This window comes from Ischnura elegans, chromosome 5 (assembly GCF_921293095.1).
Source record: "Ischnura elegans chromosome 5, ioIscEleg1.1, whole genome shotgun sequence".
Taxonomy (NCBI): domain Eukaryota; kingdom Metazoa; phylum Arthropoda; class Insecta; order Odonata; family Coenagrionidae; genus Ischnura; species Ischnura elegans.
In genome coordinates, this window is record NC_060250.1 from 55704 (window position 1) to 77279 (window position 21576).

The 21576-nt window shown below is 39.7% G+C and overlaps 1 protein-coding gene across 7 annotated transcripts in view; it reads left to right on the top strand.

The window, feature by feature from the left end:
• LOC124158409 (gastrula zinc finger protein xLCGF3.1-like) overlaps window positions 1–21576 on the top strand; it is a 123010-nt gene that overhangs the window by 31060 nt on the left and 70374 nt on the right. The window contains exons 1-2 of one of the 7 annotated variants that reach the window (XM_046533488.1): window positions 19097–19256; window positions 19828–19957. The exons of 3 other annotated variants lie outside the window; for them this stretch is intronic. Coding sequence is in view for 2 of the 4 variants with exons in the window: in XM_046533490.1 (XP_046389446.1) it covers window positions 19242–19256; window positions 19828–19957 (145 nt within the window). In the remaining 2 variants the exon portion in view is untranslated. Of the gene's footprint in view, window positions 1–19096; window positions 19257–19827; window positions 19958–21576 lie in introns of those variants that run through there. 3 more of the 7 variants (XM_046533490.1, XM_046533487.1, XM_046533489.1) reach the window with 3 other exon arrangements.

Below are 21576 nucleotides of genomic sequence, written 5' to 3' on the forward strand. Positions count from 1 at the left end.
TTCGGTCGAGGTTGAGACTAAGAAGTCCCCTCTTCCACCTAGCCCCTCGATAGCGTCAATGCTAACATATTAAATAATGGTAGACAAACGTTTACAATACAAAGAATATACAATATACACTATTTGTGAGTTGTCAAAAATATAAATGACTATATGTGAAAATTTTATGTAAAAAAGATATATGTTTGTGGGAAAAAACATGAGGATAAGGGTGTAGTATCCTTCAGCGAGAAAAGCCAGTGCAGGAAAATGCCCACACAAGGAGGGGGGCGTGAAAAATCTGTGAAAACCTATTGAGTGAAAGCTAAAGTCATGTTATTTGTAAAATACAACATAGTTAATGAGGTGCAAGGTATACACAAATATTACACATGCAATTAAGATGTAAAATATAACATGCATACATAGCATATATAAATAATTCATATTTGTGAAACATGATGCATTGGAAGGATTAAAATGATTTTATTCGAGCAGCAATAGCTGTGTTCTCCATGTTTAATAGTAATCACATTTTATTTCACGGTATTTCAAAAGCAAATAAGATGCAACATCAGACGAAGACAAAGAGCATGACGAATAAAAGTACGAGGGTTGTACCAAAAGTAAGGTTCTCATATTTTTTACAAATAAACTTTTTTATTGATATCAGTTTTCACATCGTTGAAAAGTTTACACTCTTGCCTATTTTTCAACGTAGTCTCCATTTTTTTTCGACACACTTTTAAAGTTAGTACTCCAGCTTTTTTATCCCTAAGTTGAAGAAGTCTCCCGCCAACCCGTTGAGGAAGTGTGTGACCTCTGCTCGGACTTCATCGTCGCTCTTGAAGCATTTGCCATCCAAGGGTTTTGTTTCGGGGATATAATGTGCAATACCCACGCTTCATCTCCAGTGAGCAAGGCCGTAGCCAGAAAATATTTTTGGGGGGGGTTTATGGAATAGTAGACAAAAATGACATTATTTTTATAAGATAAATAAAATAGCGAATACGGTTAAATATACATAGTTATTATAAACCTTCAAGGAAAATATAAAAATATTATTATAAAATTGAATTTAGCCTTCTAGCTTTCTTTAGAGCGAACAAATGAATTAACTTCTCGGTGTCGATGTCAATTCTGCAGTCCCTCCAGGAGGCTCATAAGTCACTCACCTCTCTACTAATTCACAGCACTATTATTTCACACACTGCACTACAACTACACACACTGCACATACAAATTCGCTTAGATAATTACTGACTTGATTCGCATTGGACTACTAGTGTCCCTGCACCGCATATAATATCGTCGTATGAGCACCAAGCGAGCATAAAGTATCTATTTTTTTTTTTTCATTTCGGGGGGGGGGGGGATGAATCCCCCTTGATCTCCCCCCCTTGCTACGGCCTTGCCAGTGACGGTAGAGACCAACAACTTCCCCTTGTTGTCCCCCACCATAAAATTGTTGAAGAAAGGGCATAGCCGAGTAAGAGATTGAAAAGACCCCCTCACGGATTTTTCCCAGACTTGGGGCATAGGATTTGGGATCAAATAGGACTAACCTCCCAGCACTTCCAGACCGCTAGAGGCCCACCAGGGCCGGCTAGCTCGAAATTTCGATTTCCACTCTTTTTTAAATATCTCGAGATAGGAAGCGTATTTTTCAATGCAGTTTGCACCGTTTGATGGCTTTCTTAATGGAGCGCACCTTTCCTACAACTTTTCAGGCGCATAATGAGAAATGGCGTCGATTTGAAAATTTCAAACGTTAGTTTTAATAAAATACTTTTGAGAGGGCCACAATTAAAAAATGTGTTTTGAAGGAGTATTTAAATACCTTTCGGCTAATGCAATGAAAAAAGAACATTTAGGTGGTGGAACACCCCGGAAAAAAATAAAATATGCCATTTTGGCCATTTTTTGCCGTTTTTTTCGCGACCTTTGTCCCCATAACACCCGTTTCATACCATCTTGTTCAATTTTGCAACTTATTTACTGTTAGGCATACAAATAACAAAAAAAACTTATGAAAAATAAACCTGGTGGGCCTCTAGCGGGCTGGAAGTGTTGGGAGGTTAGTCCTATTTGATCCCAAATCCTATGCCCCAAGTCTGGGAAAAATCCGTGAGGGGGTCTTTTCAATCTCTTACTCGGCTATGCCCTTTGCGAGCAGTGTCAAGGTGTTGCTCCATGAGTCCGTCAGTCAGCATGCGGGAGACCCAGCAAGCACACATCTTGCGAAATCCCAACGTTTGTGTAAAAGTTCTTTCAATTGTGCCGTGAGAAGCTTCCGAAATGCGTTCAACAAATTCACGGACAGTGACCCTCCGATCTATGAGCAGCTCACTGTTGATCTTCTGGGCAATCCAAAACCGTCGGTCTTCCACTCTGCTCTTCATCGCGAACTTCCGTGTGGCCCTCAGCAAAAGCCCTGCAATATTTTCGGACGCGCTCAATAGACATGGACTCTTCACCATAAACGTCAGTCAGTTGCTGATGAATCTCCAATGGCGGTAACTTCCTTGTTAGGAGAAATCGGATTACTGCTCGATCCTCACACTTGGCGGGAACGGGGATCATCACTTTCATTGTTGACGGTTGCTAAGCCAATAATGAGCGACAAAGTGAATCCCAGACTGGCGGACTCGGGGAGTAGGGGAACCACTGCACGCGGCAATGTTGTGGGATTTAGCCTAGCACCTTCGCTCAACATTGTAGCTCATTGGGAACCTTACTTTTGGTGCGACCCTCGTATATCATATGAACAGGCATGCAACTTCCGAGTTGCTTCCGTATTCATTTTCTAAGCACACAAATTCTATCAGTAAATCTACTAGCGCAATGAAGTCCTCCTCGCCATTTGTCGCACTATTGTACTAATAATCAGAATATAGGGCAATCAATCATTGATTCATTCTCCATGTTTAATGATCACATTGATACATTGACACAATGATAATGGTCCGTATGTCATGATGATACAGACCTTAAGGCTGTGATTGGACGACCGTTAACCAAAGTGATCATTAACCCTGGCGAGAAATCAGACACCTCTTCACTTCCCTGTCACCCTCCATTTTCTCACCCACAACCTTTAGCCGGCCCTAAATTTTGCTAACGATAGGCGATGTCATAAGTGCACTTTCATTGCTGCGTTTTGCATTCCCGGCATTTATCGCTTTTGCTATATTTTAAGTTAACGTGCGGCCAGTGATTTATATGAGATCAATATTTCTGCCTGAAATGGCTTATCAAACAGACTGTTAATTTCACGGAATTCGGACCGTGAAAACCTGGAAAAAACCGTGAATTTTATAATTTAGTCAGAGTGGGAACCCTGTAATATGAATGCCTTTCGTTTTCTTTGATGAAGGAAATAACTAGTGATGGGTCGATTCCAAAATTTTATCGATTCCGATCCCGATTCCGATTCTGACATTTCGATTCCGGTTCTACCGATACCGATTCCATCGATTCTGATGCCATAGGCTCCAAGAAAAATAGTCAACTAGACAACCACTTAAAAAAATGTTACTCTGTGAAAGAATCAGTTGACAAAAGCATCTTTCATATCATCACTATGTAATTAAAATATAATAGCTATATTTCAAAACAGAACATACCTGAAAAGTGGTGTTACATGATAGGTATTACTTTAGAATATTGGCACTCATAATATGTCGACCATATATATGTATCCAAACTACAAGGGAGAGCCATGAGTACAGAAATTCTCATAGCTGTAATAAAGATTGTATACTACGTATATAAATCATGTAATATTTGGCCCTTTCAAATTCTCAAGCAGAAAAACCAATTATTCTACATGCTCACCCAGCAGGTTTTGACGTCTCCATGCTACATTATTACTGCCTGCATAAAATTGCCTTTTGCTACACACTTGTGTGACTAGGCAAGTACTTTCCTACCAAAATTGCAAGATTTCGGAGACTTTGGAATTTTTATTAAAAATTATATCGACGATTTTTTAGGATCTTGAATCTTCATGGAATTCAAGTGGACGAAGCGAACGAACTAAAGAACTAAACTTTATTTTGTAGAGCCAAAAAAATTCTATACTTCTCACGTCATTTAATCAACCTTAAAATCTCTTCCTTTTTTCCCTTCAAGAAAGAAACTAAACGCTACAAATGAATATCACATCGGTCGGACACAGTAATAAAAAAGGTTAAAAGAGCCTTGTGGTGTGAAAACTCCCCCTTCCGCGCGACTCACCTCGGCGAATGTGGAAAGGGAAAAAGGGTATCGGTTGTTGCCTTTCACGGAAACAGTTCATTTTTCTCTCTCTTAAGCATGCTGACTTAATCTCTTCACTTTACTTCAATACCCGAGCCACATTTCTTATGCGTGGGATAGTTCCGAAAAATATCCAAACCTTTGTATTTTCACTCGAGTAATGCGCTAAATGTTCTAGTCGATCTATGCATAATCCTTTTTAACATCCTCACTTTAGTGTTTGAAATCAATTAAGACGATTATCCATGCTTTAAATGATGATTTTCAAGACTAATGTTTTAAAAAACTTGAAAACTCGGCCTCAGTTACCGAGCCTTAGAGTTCCGCGGCATGTAGCTCAGCCTTGACGAGCGATTGAAAAATCGCTCTTATTTCCTTCGTAACAAACTTTTTTTTTTTTCAAGATTTCTAATTACTAATCTTTATAAATCTCTACTTTATATTGTGGACCAAATTTTCCGAGTTATATTTTACGTAAACGAAAGATAATGTCTACTTTATGTCAAATTTCACGTGAAAAACGGGTTGGCCATTATGCGTTGTAAAACCAGACAGATGAGAGCCAAAATCTTCAAAAGTCATTGGAAGTATAGGCAAAGCACCAGATCAAAGGAATATTGCGTTTTTATTCCATAAAACTCATACCAACGCAACACCACCTGGATAAATTTAAAAAATTTCCAGAATTAACGAGATCGCACATGGTTTTGAAAAGTTGGTCATGTTTGGGCCACTGTATCATCACTAAAGGGTCGTATTTATGTAAAGTGGCATATAAATCTATATCTGGTAATGATATTTGAGTATTTACGCTAAGTTTCAAGTCTCTACTCCCAAAAAGGTCATTTTGGACTTTATACCAGCTTTTTCCAATTTTGGACCGGTGTGCGCCGGGTCAGAAGACGATCGGCCGCAGCGGCTGGCGTAAAGGTATTCGGCGCCCACTTCGACAACTATAGAGTATACAGCAAGCTGAATCTACCAGGCCAAGGCATTAGAATGACTTATCGGCTTTAAAAACTGTATTACTACATGAGTTTCATGATAGCACTTCCTGTCGGCAGATTGCTGGACCTACTAGCCTCGAAAGCTCTGTAACCTTAACTACTCGACTCAACATTTGTAATGCTACTCGAAACGCTCGAGTCGAGTACCAACTACTCGATCGATTTGAATTTTCGAGTACTCACACATCCCTGGAAGATATGTGTTTTGTTATTATGATTACGTGGCGCAAAAATTCAAATGACTGTTGGAAATGCGGTTGTATATTTTGTTGTTTGAAGTACTACTGGAATCAGAATCGATTTTTCACCTTGGCAAGTACTCGTTTTTGATTCCGGTTCTTGGTCGAGAATCGAGGAATCAAACCGACCCATCACTAGAAATAACCCTATTGGATAAAATGTACCACAACAGTTGAAAAAATGCAATAAAATTTGACTATGATTGGCTGAAAAACCACTGCTCACTTGCAAAAATGCTGCTGACAAGAAAAATTGTAATAATAACGAAATTTGGCGTCAGAGTCCACTACAGTCTACAAACATAGAGACGACATATGGGAAGACGTTTAACTATTAGAGAAAAAAAAATCAGGTGTGTCAGTATGAGCCTTTCCCAAGCGGATGTGCCCGTATCACATACGGGCAAATCCGTGAAGGCCAGTTTTTACTTGCCCGTAGGTAGTACGGGTAAATCAGGGAAAGGGTAAATTAAATTGAATGTAACCATATTTTAAAATTTTTAAATACTTTTTTCTCTCAAACATGGGCATGCGTATTTGGATAAAACCCTTCCACAGTATTCCTATCTTAGTGTCTACTTTCAAATAAAAAAGGTTTCATCTTCTTTCTTGACATCACTATCGCAAAGTCTCCTTGTTAATAACAAATTCAGCATCAGAACAAGGTCTTAGAACGCATCTTGTTCATATGTCGAGGACTTACAGTACGTCAGGATTGTAAAGTGGCCTATGTTCCCGATTCTTCCTCATTCTCCACACTCCATTTTCTTTAACTGGTCCTTATACCCTACGTGATATCTTACTTTCAAAGACAATAAGTCTCACCTCATTATTTTTTGGCACTTGTCCAGACTTCCTCCCCACGTAAGAGTACTAATTGCATGATAACTTTATAGGTATATTTCTTCATTGACTGAATTTAAAGCTGAATCGAAACATGTTCTGATTTAAAATTGCTACTTTAATCTAAATGAGTTTATAACTGATGTTTTACATTTAATTATGAATCTTAACTTCAATCCTAATGGATAGCTGTATGTTTGTAGTACAGCATGTGCATATTTTATTACCTATTTGTATTGTGTTTGTACTTTATTCTATTTTAAGGATGAGTCAGTTCCTAAATTCTTTCGGTTCTCGGTACCGGTCGGGTTCTCCCCAATCGGTCCTCGATACTCAGTTCCAAGGATGAACTCTTACTATCTGAATTAATGGCAAATTTAAATGAACAACCACAAGAAGTGAATGAAAATAATTTCACTGAAGATGCACATTAGCAGGAAAGCTCTGAAAAAGAACTTAAGATGGTCTCCATAATTTTATTGTCCTAGTAAAATAGTTTAAATAACATGTTGTTAAAGAATAAATGATCGACCAATATGTCACATTACATCAGGTAGCCTCTGGTTGTTTCTTCACGTTTTGATTTTAAAAATTAACATTTTTACCCTATCTGGGTCTAATCTATTCTTTTTTTGGCATAAATATTGCCTGCAGTGCTGAACAGGTGTTCACTGAAAACAGTAGTGGTCGATGTTGATTTTGAATGCCCGCACGAAATATGCTTGGAGCACAGCTTACGTACTGCATAGCATCAGGATCAATTGTGAAACTACACCAACTTCTGACGACATCATCCGTTAATTTGTTTTAACTTTTGGGTCAGTGCAAAATATATTCTGTATTCTGGAATGTAGCTTAAACTGTTACTTTAATTGATAACTTATTCGCATGCGTCACTGTCACAGTAATAATAACTTCAACAATAAACTGCTCATCATGCCGGTACAGTGACACCATGGATAAACTATGCGGTCTTGAGTTATCGTAAAATTGCAATGCAGTGTTGCATTCTACAGGCTAAACACACTTCGATTCCTTGTATAGGTTTATCAACTTACGAACAAGCATTCAGAACGCATCTTGATCGTATATCGAAGAACTACAGTATATGTACATAATATAATCGTAAGACCGCTTTCAGACGAAATGATTTTCTGCTGGCTGCCATTAGATAGAGAATATTCACTGCTCACGGCGTCTCGTCTGAAAGCCATCTGAATTTCTCGTGTACGGCAGCCAGCAAAAACTCGTTTTATCTGAAAACAGCATTGATGTAGCATTGTCTGTATTTCACGCCATTGACGACGCATTGCCGGGCTGGATTGAACGTTGGCACACGAAAAGTCAGCTTGTTTGAAAGCGGCAGCTTCAGAAATGTTACAATGTCGGCGAGAGTGACAAACTGATGATCCCTTAAATGCGCGTGCTAGCGAGCAACTCTCAAAAGAAACAATCGTGGGCGACATGCGATCCAAACGTTTTTTAAATCTTTTTTTATTTACTCTTTTTGGCCTTGAATACACTGGAGACCATTGGGTGCAAAATTCAAATCCTTGCCACTGTTCCGAGCCGGTTCCAAATAACCGACTTTACGCGATCGGTTCTCAATACTGGTTCCATAGGCCAAGAACCGGCAGAACCGAGAACCGGGTATGGGAACTGACCCATCTATATTCTATTTCTATCTTGACGGAACTCATGAATGTTTTATCCATGAGTTTAGTCAAGATACACACATATAATGAAGTATTATTTTTATTATTATTACATCCGGTACCTCATTCTGGTGATCAATGGTCTTACTTCCTAGGAATTTCGATAGACTCCATAAGCATCATTGAGCTGATGCAGATCTTTATTATCAGATCAGTTATTGAATGAAAAAAGAACACGTTATCAAGGCGTTTATTAACAAAATTAGTCCTATATTGCTGGTAATGTCTTTGACAACTATATATTGGGTTTTCAATTGGTGAGTATGATAGTCAGAATTTCATGGAAGGCAAAGACCTGGGCACTTACCACATTCTGAGCGCGTGCGGGAAGAATATTCTTCATAAGAAAATCTGCGTCTATTAAAAAGGGCAAATTGGTTATCTCTGCCATCATACTTTATGTCATCAGACTTTCTATGATTAGTTGCACTTGATAGGGAATGTTAAATACGACCACCAGATCTGGGAAAGGTACATCTTTGTTACAAAAATAGGGGTCGTACTATATTGAATTAAATCATTCTTTAGTTTCTTTGATATAAATATGTAGTCGATTCTGGTTTTCGAGTGTGTACCTATTCTGGTTATTGTAATCTGTTGTGAGCTGTATTTTTACCGGTGTCTATTGCGTCCATATTGCTGACTAGAATTTTAAATGTCTTGTTTATTGGGTATCGTATTTGCGTATTGTTTGCCGAGCAGTCCTCCCTCCTATATATCGCGTTGAAGTCTCCCCCCATTATAGCCTTGTCCTTGAAAAGGCATGCGTAAGGCAGAATTTCGCTTGCCAGGAACTCTCGCATGTCCTTCCCTATCCCACCTCCTGCAGGGGCATATACGTTAATAAAGTGCGTGTCCCCGATTTGCAGTGCAGTTATCCTCCCGGAGGCATGACGACGCACATTCGTTGTCTCTAAAGACTTTTTAGTTAAAATTGCTGTACCTAAAGAGGAGCCATCAGTATTGCCAAATATACAGTAATGTTTGCTCTGCCAAGCAGTCGATTCTTTATATTCTTGGATGAAGATGACGTCTGCTTTTAGATCATTGTACATAAAGTTCTTAATAACATTGATTTTTAAGTTATTCGTAATACTGGCCACATTCAGTGACGCCACCGTTATCTCTCGTTTATTTGGAGAGGTACTCATTGTTGTATTTGAAAAAAGTTCTTTCTAATGTTGGGGAAACAAATAGAAACCATTTGAATGACAGCTTCGGTATTTAAAGAAAAAAATTCAAGAGAAAAAAATGTTCAAATTTATAAAGTAAGGAATGAAAGTAAAGTCTGGCCCTCGGCATGGTTCATATAAAAAAACTCTGATTATCAAACCAAGGGTTATTTGACAATTTACATGCATAGTTATAATCAAAGCAAAGCAAGTGCTACTTAAATTAATTAACGTTAGATTTACAAAGACTTTGGAGGAATTATTATCCATAATTTTTTATTTTTTTTAAATTGGACGATCTTTTTTATTCCTTTTTGTGCTCACCACCATGGATTCTGATGCCTCGTTTTCTAAGCCTCTCATTCCACTTCTTTTTCTGTGTGAGGTCCTTCCCAAATAGTTTTTTCGCGACTGCGGCTGCAGTTCTATTCGTTTCGTCATCCTCTGCAGGGGTGAGGGCCGCGCTATCACTAGAGCCCATCTCCTCGTCGTCTCGCTGCGACCACAGCCTGCTTGGACCTGGTTGTGTAAGAAAGGAAGAAAAAACTCCCTCCCCTCCCACCCCCCCAAGGGCCGAGGACGTTTTTTCTTCTTCCAGCACTTTCATGTTGTCATCACAACCTCCCTCCCTCAAATCCATCATTTCGGTCGAACCCACAATGCCTGAGGCATTCATTAAAACATTTCCTCCCTCCCCTTCACTTATGATCTCCACAATTTACTATCGGGTTTTCCCCCCTTCACTGCAAAATTTCTCTCCAACACTACTGCTTCTTCCGTGTCCATCTCGGTTGAGGAAGCAAGCACATTGCTATCGTTGTTTATGCCGTTGGATATATTTTTCTTACGTTGCCTATTTCTCTTTTTCTCCTTTTTCTTCACTTCCACCCCCTCTGTTGCACTCACAGCACTTTCGCCGTTATTTTGCGAAACATTGTCCCCACTTTCAACCGATTTGGGCGTCTCCACCGCCACTTGTACAACCCCGTCTTCTACTGGGATGTCCATCCTCTCCTCGTCGTTCTCATCTTCTCCCCACCCCAGAATTTTTGAGTGCATTAGCGTATGACGGTCCCGCCTTCGTTTTGGGGCACTGTAGCCTCAAATGTTCTTCACTTCCGCATCTTGAGCACGTTAACTTTTGCCCATCGTAATGAATGACAGCGCGTTCACCTTCAATACTAATGACACTTGGTATATTTTCGGTGAGGGATATCTTAACGGTCCTAGTGCCCGTCAAAGTGCCCTGGTGTAACCCATCGCCGGCCCACCTATTTTCCACATACGCGAATATTTTTCCGTACTTGGATAATGCAGCTTCCACTTGCTCACGTGACACCTCGAAGGGTAGTTGACACACTTTAACGTATGTATATCTTTCGGAGATGGACTCGCACCTGAAATTTTTCTCCTGCTTTCACCATAATCCTTTCGAAGGTAGTCTCTTGCTTGACTATAACGAAGATCGAATTCCTTGCCGGACCCAGCCTGATTCCGTAGATTTCCTCTTTCTTCAGCCCGAGGTCTCCACCGAGCAGTTGGTGGACCTCAAGGACTGATGGCGCCTCACTCACACTCTCTATGTTGACACGGAGAGTGTTCTTCTTCTCAACTGGCATCGTGACGGCTCGCTCTGCGTACATCGACACAAAACACTGTCCGCACACCCCTGGTACAGGGGTGCGAACCCACAAAAAACAAAGTTTTTGCCTTCAACCGAAAGGCAAAGCACTCCACCGGGAACGCAAAAACCACGTTCCCAGCGATCAAGGGCTCGATCGCCGGGAAAGAAAACCTCGGTCGCTGACTCACAGATAGCTCCGAAACACGTCCACTCCGTCCGAGCTACCGAGGCGTCATTCTCCCCTGTGGAAATTTGTGGACTATACACCTTGTCCGGTATAGTCCACAAATTTCCACATGGGAGAATGACGCCTCGGTAGCTTAACTGGCTAAAGCACTCGGCCGGAAATCGAGGGATCCGGGTTCGAATCCCGATCAAGGCGAATGATTTTTCCTCTGAGGATTTTTCGCACTATTTGTGCATTGCGGGTGACTCCGTAAAAAGTTATCACCGTGGTTAGTCCCAGCATACTTTAATTTGTTTTTGCTGTTTACAAATCTAGGAGAGGTTCAAATTTTTACGATGATACTAACATATTTAGAAATTATATCGCATTAGTCGTCTATTTTGTTATAGTAAATTAGTTATTGTTTCGCTTTTGATATTTAGGTCATTCTTTGGACAACACGTTAGAGGAAAAATGACACCTCAGTGGCAAGAATATCGAAATGAGAATTGCGTTTGCAAGGGATGATATATGAATAGGATAGATCTGATGTAAGGGATCAGTGAAAGCGTCAATAAAACAAGCAAAAAATCTGATCTTGAGTATGGTGCTTTATGGAAAGGAAACATGGACGTTAAGGAAGGAGGACGAGAATAGACTTCTAGGTGTTCGAGATATGGTATGCAGGAAAATAGAGGGTATATGTTGCAAAGAATAACGAAAGATATAGTATTAGACATGATAGGTTAAAAAGAGGAGACTAGTGTGAATCCAGAGGATACAGGTCGTGGATGGAGCGTGTGATAAATAGTGGCGGCTGTTGTTTAGGTGCTGAATAGCCGCAGCACACCAAATATTTGGGAATATGACTCATGAATTTTGAATGGATTCGGAATGATTTGTCACTACTGCATTTTGTGAGAAAAAAATGTTAAAAATTCCCCTCCACACGTGGGGTGGTACACTACGCGACGTGGCGTGTGCTGGTAAGTTCATAGCAAGAATTTGCTGGGTATCCTCCTCATCTGGTAGAAAACGCGGTTCTGCGCTTGCGCGCGCTATGTAAAAAGTTGGCTGTGCATTGGACATTGGCGAAGCGGCGGTCGTCTTTGAAGATATTTGGCTTGGACGCCGCCAAAAAAAGGCAAAAAAAAGGTCACCGTATGAATATTATGCCAAGCTTATACTTTTGTTAGGAGTAGAAATACTGAAAAAATGTTTTTTTGTCTTATCAACAATAAAGCATTAGAATATTAGATACTTAGCCTGAGGGATAAATTGACCCTTGACTTTGGCTTGGTGTACTTTTCAATCGGTGAACATGGAAATAGAAATGTTCAGCCACGGGATCACCCTATCTCCTGTAGTCGATTAAATCATTTAAATTCTCACAAAATAATTAAAACAGTACGAAAACCGAAGTTGTTTTCTTAAAACTTTAGCTAAATAATTATTTCTGAGATTGAAAATTTCTCATTTTTAAGTGGAACTACGCCAGGGAGATATTCACACTTACTAAGAGGTTTTTTTTATCAAGGCATGATTATTCTGGACGCAATCTTAGCTCTGAAAATTGGCATTATGATGCAATATTGAAAATTCAATAAAATAGTTAGCCATATACCCAACCAAATAGGAATTTCTTTCTATGTTGTTAGACGCGTTTAGCACAATGGTCAAGATGGCAAAACCAACATTGCGCGAGATATATTTCTTGCAATTTACGGTACGTTTCTTAAATCAACCTAAACTTGTGGTACGCGCTTTCCTTTCTTGCCTTAATTAGCGTGCAGGAGATCCAGGTACTTGTGTTTATTTGAAATGCTAGTTTGAGTACCGACAGCATTAACGCTGGGTGCTTACCATAGTTCTGAATGATGATGTAAACTTTTTTGCTACCATTTTTTATCATGTACTGTCGTATATGCTTTTAGAGACGCATTTGCGTTAATTCCAACTTTTCCCAAGATTTACAATTCTATATACAGAAAAAAAGGAATATAGGTTTGTGAGATGACGTGATGTAAGATTTCTAAATTTTATTATTTTCAATTAAAATGATAATAACATCAATGCAAGAGAGGCTACTTCCTGTATAGACAGTGGAAAGATTTATTTCTTTTGGTAGAGACCAGCAAAGAGCACACTTCCTTGCCTACTGGTGTTTAACTGGCGAGCCGTGTTACCCTACCCGCAAGGTAGGGGTGGGACTGGCATGAGAAAGAGGATTAATGGGGATCCCATCAAGTAATAGCGCGGTGAATTCCCCGCGTGGATGTGGGTATCCACCGTCAGCGCTCAGCAACGCCTGTGGAGAATCGAGAAATATTTTGTGAGCACCGCGATGAATGCGTTAATTAATTTATTTATTTATTTAATCCTGTCCAAAAACAGCAGGAGGCCAATTACAGAGGAATACAATAACAGGAGAAAGAATTTAATAATATTAAGCAACGTAACCAATAATGAACAAAAATATTCAACGGTATTTACAAATAAATAACAATGAATAGTAAATTTCATAGGGTGGTGTGAGGAATACGGGGGAAAATTACAATAGTGATGGTGCAAGATGGATGAGGGATGAAAAAAGGAATCAAAATTTGGAACACATTTGGCATAGGAGTTAATGGAAGAAGGAAGTCTGAGTTGAAAATAACGTGAAACAGGGTGGTGAAACAATGAAATAGGTCACTCGACCTCGTCGTGCGCGAAGGAACACGAAGCTGAAAAAAAAAGAAGGTCAGATGATCTGTATTTGCCATTAATGATTTTTAAGAAGAGTCTCCGTTCATTGAGGATACGGCGATCAGCTAAAGTAGCAATGCCAAGAGGGGATCTAATCTTATTGTGGGAGAAGTTACGAAAAGGCAATTGGTGGTTGCGGACAATAAAGAGGAAAAAAATTCAATGGGCGTTCTAGGAGCTTTAATGAAGAAGTTGGGGCCGTAGACCAGATTTGGCTGCAGTATTCTAGGACCGGAGAGACACAGGAAAGCAAGAAGGTGCGTAGAGCAATTAAATCCAACACCTCACTGTGGCGATACATCATACTCACCAAAGTGGGTGGAAATGGATTTAATGTGCTCACGAAAGAGCAGCTTAGAGTCAAAAATAACCCCTAAATCCTTCTGAGACGTGACTGAAGGAATATGATGTCCAGATAATCGGTAATTTATACTCAGGATAGACTTGCGTATGTGTGAATGGCAGGTTGCGTTTCTGTGAATGGTAGGATGGTAGACTTGGCTGGATTAATTTTCAGACTCCAAATCTCAGACCATTGGTCAATGCAAGAGCCTTCTGCAGAGCAAGGCAGTTTCTCGGGGAATCAATATGTTCAAAAATTTTGCAGTCATCTGCGTATAATAATATTTTACAATTGGTAGAGGAGATAATTTTAACCAGATATCAATAAACAAAGCAAACAGTAAAGGCCCGAGGACACTCCCTTGTGGAACTCCAGATGTAACCGGTGCCATCAAAGAACGCGACCCATTTACAATAGTGTGTTGTTGCCGGTTTCATAGGAAAGATGATAAGATAGAAAGAAAATTGCCATGGACATTATACCGATTCTCTAATTTGAAGAGCAGTAATTGATGGTTAATTTTGTCAAAAGCTTTGGCAAAATCAATGTAGCATACATCCAGCTGTGATAAAGTCTCGAAAGCGTCAATGCAATTTTTGTGCAAAATGGACAGATTTATAACTGTAGATGATTCGGGAAGGAAACTATGCTATTCGTCAGATATTAAGGGGAAAGAGAAATACAACAGACTTTAATGAATGCTGCGCTCACAAATAGTTGATATAATTGGCAAAATTGAGATAGAACGGTATGATTCTACAGAATATTTCTTTCCAGATTTGAAGATTGGGAAAATGCTGAACAATTTTCCACACTAATGGAAAATATGCCTTTGAAAAACATCTGTTAAAAATGATGGATAGGGGTACAGCCAAGGATGGGGCTGCATTTTTTAGGAACAATGCGGCCAGCTGCTCTGAACCAGTTCCACGGTTGGTCTTAAAGGATATCAACAATTTAAGACATTCATCGGGAGAAGTGGAAGGTGAGGAGAGAGAGTGGGAACTAACACAATTAATATAAAGAACAGAGGTATCCAAAAGTTGGTTAGAGTTGCAGGTGGATGAAAAGAACTTGGAAAAAAGGTCAGCACACCCAGGACCAACAGCAGTTTCATCACCAAAAGACATTTCCAAAGGCGTGGAAGCAGAATAACGCCTCGAGTTGATCATAGACCAGAACCGTTTTGGGTTGGAAACACATTCGGAGGAAATTGAGGATATATAGTTGTTAAAGTCTAACTTAGTTAGATAATTGGCATGGTGCCGAAGGTTTTTGAAAGTTTTTTTATGTGCTGTGGTTAGGAAAATATCTGTACTGGCGCCAAGCACATAGATTTTTTTTTACAACAAAAACTGTCTCACTGGTCATCCAAAGTAGGAACCTTCTGGAACAGGTTTTCCGATGCGGAATGCAGTCCCTCAGGACACCTGCCAACCAGTCATTATACATATCAAGGGCTTTGTCCACAGAGCCTTCTTCCAAGAGGCACCATGGGAGGCAGATGAGGGTGTCATTTACATGAGCCCAATCCGTTCTTTTCCAGATGGGGATTAGAGGACGTGGAGAAAGGGGCGAAGTAGACCTTGGTGTAGGGGTGGCCACCCGCTGGGTTCAAGCGAAATTTCTAGGGACTCGTGGTCAGAGCAGAAATAGTCGCCAGCAGGGCAAACTTTCAACTCAAGCGAGGATAAGACAAGATCCAGGACTACCAACCCTCGTAGGAAACATATTGCATTGCTGGAGGCCCAGGCCATTAATGAAATGATCAACAAAAAACTCCTCAAGGCCAGATAAACTCTTAACATTCACAGGGTAGGACCAGTCAATGCCTAAATTAAAGTCACCTAAGAGAACAACTTCACCCACACTGCGGGCTAGTGACACAGAGTTGAAACACCTTTCCAAAGTGTTCTTCTCATCAGAAGGTGGTCGATAAAATGTACCAATTAATAGTCATCTCCCTACAGAAGACATTGTATTAAAGGAGAGAGTTACTTCGACGCATATTATCTTGGGGCCTAACTCCAAATCAGGGCGACGTAGCGCCAAGAAACGATTGCCAACGCCAAGAAGGACACCTGCGCCACGCTTACCGACTCGATCACATCTGAAAATTTTATGAGAAGTGGATATAGATAATTCGCCATCAGAAACATTGTCGCAAAGCCACGTCTCCGTGAGGGATATCACATGGTGACTTCGTAGTTCATGAAAAAACGAGTCCATTTCCCCAAGCTTGTTTCTCAAACTACGTAAATTTTGGTAATATACACTCAACTTCGTTGCACACATTTTACGTAGAGAAAGGACGCCAAGAAACTAACACACCATTCATTGCATAACACTCAATTAGAACCTATGCACAAAATTTTTGGGATGGACTTGAAGTGACAATGGGAAAATACCGGAAGGGACGAAAAACGGTCGCCGGGGTGGAAGCAGGCCAAATCCCGGGAGCGACGAGTCACGTTGACCGAGAGTGTTGGGCCCGATTGAGAAGGGTGGCTAAAAAACACCAAAACCAGTATAAAGCACAATAATAAAAAAATTGCATTAACAGCATTTCTGCAACTCATCCCAATAAAGTGAAACACTATCTGCGTTGGAAAAACATAAACGAAGACATTGTAACCACAGAAATAAAATAATACTGTGGAGAGACATGCACGCCTGGCTTGCCTTGCCACCATCTTGCTCTCGTAATTAGCAACCATATATTGACTATGTAGATAGATTTGAAAATATTAAAATATCTCTTTTTCTGGCATTTACTCAATTCCACCTCGGGACATTCTTGTCAGTACCTGAAATTGCAAATGTTTGCATCCGGATTACATTGAGGACAATCATTTTAAAGAGTGACCTAATGGTACATATTTTCCCTATTCATGTACGCCTCCATTGGTTTCGTAAAACAAATACGGATAGAGATTAAATTGAAAGTCATCCGCTGTGCAGCATTTATACGGCGGAACTCTTCGCAATTAAAATGGCTTTGGAAGCCTTGAGTGACGAAAATGGCTCGTTTGTCATATGCACCGACTCCCGTAGCTCCTTACAATCCATTTCTCACTTCTTACCCATGAATCCAGTCGTTCAACACATTCATGCCACGCTGCTGACTCTCATGAACAAGGGAATAAGTGTTTGCTTTCTTTGGGTTCCGGGACATGCGGGGATACGCGGAAACAAAAAAGCAGATTTGTTGGCCAAGGAAGCTCTTACTAACGAAGAGATTAAATCAACGCTAGTTCCGTACGAAGACCTAAGAGGGTCACTAAAAAATGTTGTACTTGAACAGTGGAGGGAGTTGTGGAGGACTTTGAATAACAATAAACTGCGAAGCATCAAACATACAACGTCAGCTTGGCCTTCCTCTACCAGGATCAATCGAAGGGAGGAAGTAGTTATCACTCGTTTGAGGATAGGGCACTGCCCTCTGACTCATGGCTTTCTTTTTACCGAAGAGAAGCAAGCTCCTCAATGTGAGGAGTGTAGGTGCCCTTTAAGCATCCGACATATCTTGACAGAGTGCGACAAATACCGTGATGCGCGGACACGGTTCAATCTGAATGGGGACCTAGAATCTATTCTAGGAGACCACCCCACCAATATAAATAGTACAATTTTGTTTCTCAAGGAAATAGGTCTTTTCAACAAAATTTAAAAGCTTCCCTCTTTTTTATGTTAAAAAATTGCATAGTAAAGATCCATTTATAATGAGTCTTGAATCAAACGATTGAGTAGTGGTGCAAAATGATCTTGCCGTCGACGCACCCTTTATCTCAATTCTACTACTACTACGAAAGTCAATTTCAACCAATACTCACACTTTTTAATGCTAGACTAACGTTTTATATGTCAAATATTTTGCGCAGAATTTAGCTGCTCCTTTGGCTCTTAACGCCGAATCGGGTACTCCCGGGCCGTAGTTTTGGTCCGCTGATAGGTCCTGCATCTCCTCTTGCCCTAAATCTTTGTCTCGACTTCAGCAGCCGGAGACGAGGAAGCATTTTACCTGTGGTAAAACTTGCACGCCGTAATGGATTGTCACAAACTTCCAAAAAGTGTAAATATGGCCAATTTGTAGCTCTATTACATATATACATGTCAAAAGGCAGTGGTGCCAAATACATATCAAATAATACACAAATTGATATACTTCCAAACCAAAGTACATACCTGTTTCCAATGCATAATATAACCCACATATATGTAAGCCATTACGCTATGCATTCCAACTTATTTCGAAGTCTGTGCAAATATTGTCTAATTTACACGATAATTAAATTCACTTACATCTATATTACTCTAGCAGAACATCCAATTATATCAGCAATCATGAAAAAAGTGGAATTATGTTATTAAGAGCCAAATGATTAACATAAACAACATCATTATAGATCACTCTACGCAGGATAAGGTGGGATGACACCAGAGTTTTATGGCGATTAAACGAATTTTGGGATTGTTAAGCTGAAAAGGCTATAGAGATAAGACTGGTAAATGAAATGTCTGGATACTGGATATCCGATCAGCAGCTCTTGGAATCGACCTCTGAAAAGAACATTGATTTCTAGAGCTTTTTTTACGCTGGTCCGTGGTCCTCCGCAACAAAAATCGGGAGTCAACAAATCCCGCCCCTCCTGATGCAGAGCTTCAATGGTGACCTCAAATATTCCTTAAGTAGCCTTGGGAATGGGTGACGAGTCGGAATACGAAAAGTCGGTGCTCATCACGAGAGTGATGTCTGAGTGCAAGGAGGCATCGCGAGAGTACATAGTTTCCGAAAATAATATCGGCAACCAGATCAGATCCCGAGCATCATTTCAACATCGCATTAATCATTTATATTCTTGTGACCATCGGCACTCCTTAGCATTGCAAATCGTCGTTGTTTTCGAACTGAATGTCCATCTTGCTTATGACTGGTGGATGGAGAATACGGTGTAGATCCTCGCGAAAGGAAATGGTGAAGCAAGTAGAATTCCTTCCTCGTGGGGGATAGATGTGTAAAGGGTCACGGCATCAACTGTTTCCACAAGGATGTCGCTGCCGTTGGGAATGTGGGAAAAATTATGAGTATCAAGAAAGTAATAAAAGCAATAATAAGAAAGTAATGAAAGAAGGGAGCAGCATTCCATGCCCACTTACAAGGTAATATATCATATTAGTATCTGGTAAAATTCAATTTTGTGTTTGTATCTGAAATAGTTTAACTAGTCTTAATTAATTGCATATAGATACTAGATGGAAGAAGGTAATACTTAGTTCACCGGGTCATCTAATCACTAATAAAACTGCCAACCTTCCCGAAAAGGGGTCCAATTGCTTCTGAGTCGTTGCGCAAGTCTAGTCACGTTGCGAAGTACTCACACCACACTTGTCAAACTTGCGTTGGAAGTGGTTGGTGGTGTTGCATCACACATCAATTACGCATTTCTTTATTGAGCGGCATGCGAAAAGGCATTTTCATATTTTTCATCGTTGCGCGTGTTTCCAACGGGGAACGAGGTTACCTCGGAATGTGCTCTGGATATGTTGTTTCGTAATAATCCGCACGTATTGTCGTCGGTCGGACCTTGTGCAAGGACTACCTTTCATCCTCTACTTTTTTCTTATGGCAAACAAGAGTAATTATATTGTTGAGCAATAAATGTAAATCACATTTTCAGAATTTTAACTTTCTCTTCCTGCATTAATCTGTGGTTTTCTTCCGTATCCATAGGTTGCAGGTTCATTGCACTCTCGATTGCCATGGCCCTCTATCCATTGTGGTTCTCTGTGGCTGCTATTTTCTACCTGGGATTCCGCTTCATTTATCTCTACTACTGCAGTGCCGACCGACATAGTTACAGGTAAAGTAATGTTTTGCAAATTTAAATCATAAGAAAAGTCATAATCATTTAGTTTCTATTTCTTGTTCTACGGTCAATCCTTCATTAAGTGGCATGAATTATAAAATTTAGATTAGTGTTAGATGTAAAAATTTGAATTCAAATTTTGATAAAATTGACACCAGTCCTTTCCCTTGGTGAATTTTTTTACCTTGAATAATCTAGGCAAACTATTTTTGTCCACCCATTGGTATCAAATTCGGTGTGGTTCAACAGGATTGAGGAGGTACTACATTTCCATCAAAATGGATTAAACCAACGAATGAAATAAAGCCTCTTGTCTCTTAGACCAATTATCGCTTCTTTCGTCGCGTGGTGTGGTCCTGAAACTGGAAATGAGCTAATATTGATCGTAAGATGCTATGGAAACTCTCATTAAGGCAAGCCATATTTAAAAGTTCATATAAATTATGTAGGAAATTACATTTTATAATCAAAATGCAAGAAGAGGTATTTCCGAAAAATAAATGAATTCCTTAAGGAATCGAGACCGAATGCTACTGGCTACCTTTTTCTCACAATATATTCACTTTGTTTTATAATATTCATGGCTATTTCCTTTCGTAGATGTCCACTGCCATGTTAAAAGATTTCAGTCAATGAAAAAAAAGAAAAAGCGCTGCAAATGGCTACCATGGAATTTCACGCAGATAGAATCCATTCACCCCTACGGTTATTATTGCCGTTATTTCACCGTTTTCTTCCTTGTTTTTCTATAAGCGTTCACTACAACACCAGGGCTTCACTTTAAATACCTTTTGCTCAACATTTTGCTCATGGTGCGCTCGCTAAAGACCGTGCTTTCTACTGCTTCTTACAACTCTTTCCCTGCTTTACTACAACTGCCTCGTCTACAAACGGCACTTCAGTATACATTTAAAACTCATTTCTGCTATTTATACTCAACAATGGCCCTTCCGTTCACACAGGGGTGCTTAATTATGAGTCGCACTCAAGAGTCAACTTTTTTATTCCACTTTTATTTGCGTATATTTTTGTGGTAACGTGTATATTTTATGGCAGTAATTCTAAATCGATGGAAAATTTAGATGAGTAGAGTAAATTAGCAGTTTAATGAGTTTTGCGGGTAAATAAGATAAAATTACGAATTTTAAAGAATTAGTTTTTGTTATTTTTGGCGAACATTGGAGTTATTTTTATGCCATTTTCGATTTTAATGCTACTACAGGTCATTTCATGCGGTACACACATTGGTCACTCACACTTATTTACTATCGTTATTTGTGCAATCTTATGCATTAGTCCTTGTTTGAAGAAAACTATGCCGTGCGCAATAGCAAATGAATAGGCAAGAGTTTGCCACTTTCATATGAACACTAGGAGGACGGGAGTTTCGCGCTACGTAGAAGGACGGCTAGGGGTCATTTGACCCCTAAAATGTATTTGGGAATAAAACGCCTAATTTTCAACCAATATTCAGTTTAATCGTAATAATTGTTGAAACAGTTCATTAAGAACACTATTTAACATTATTAAATATTATTTCCGTCGTCAAAAGTTAATAACAATTATTTTAAAGAATCATGAATTAAACCGTATGTAGTAGTTGATTGCAAATC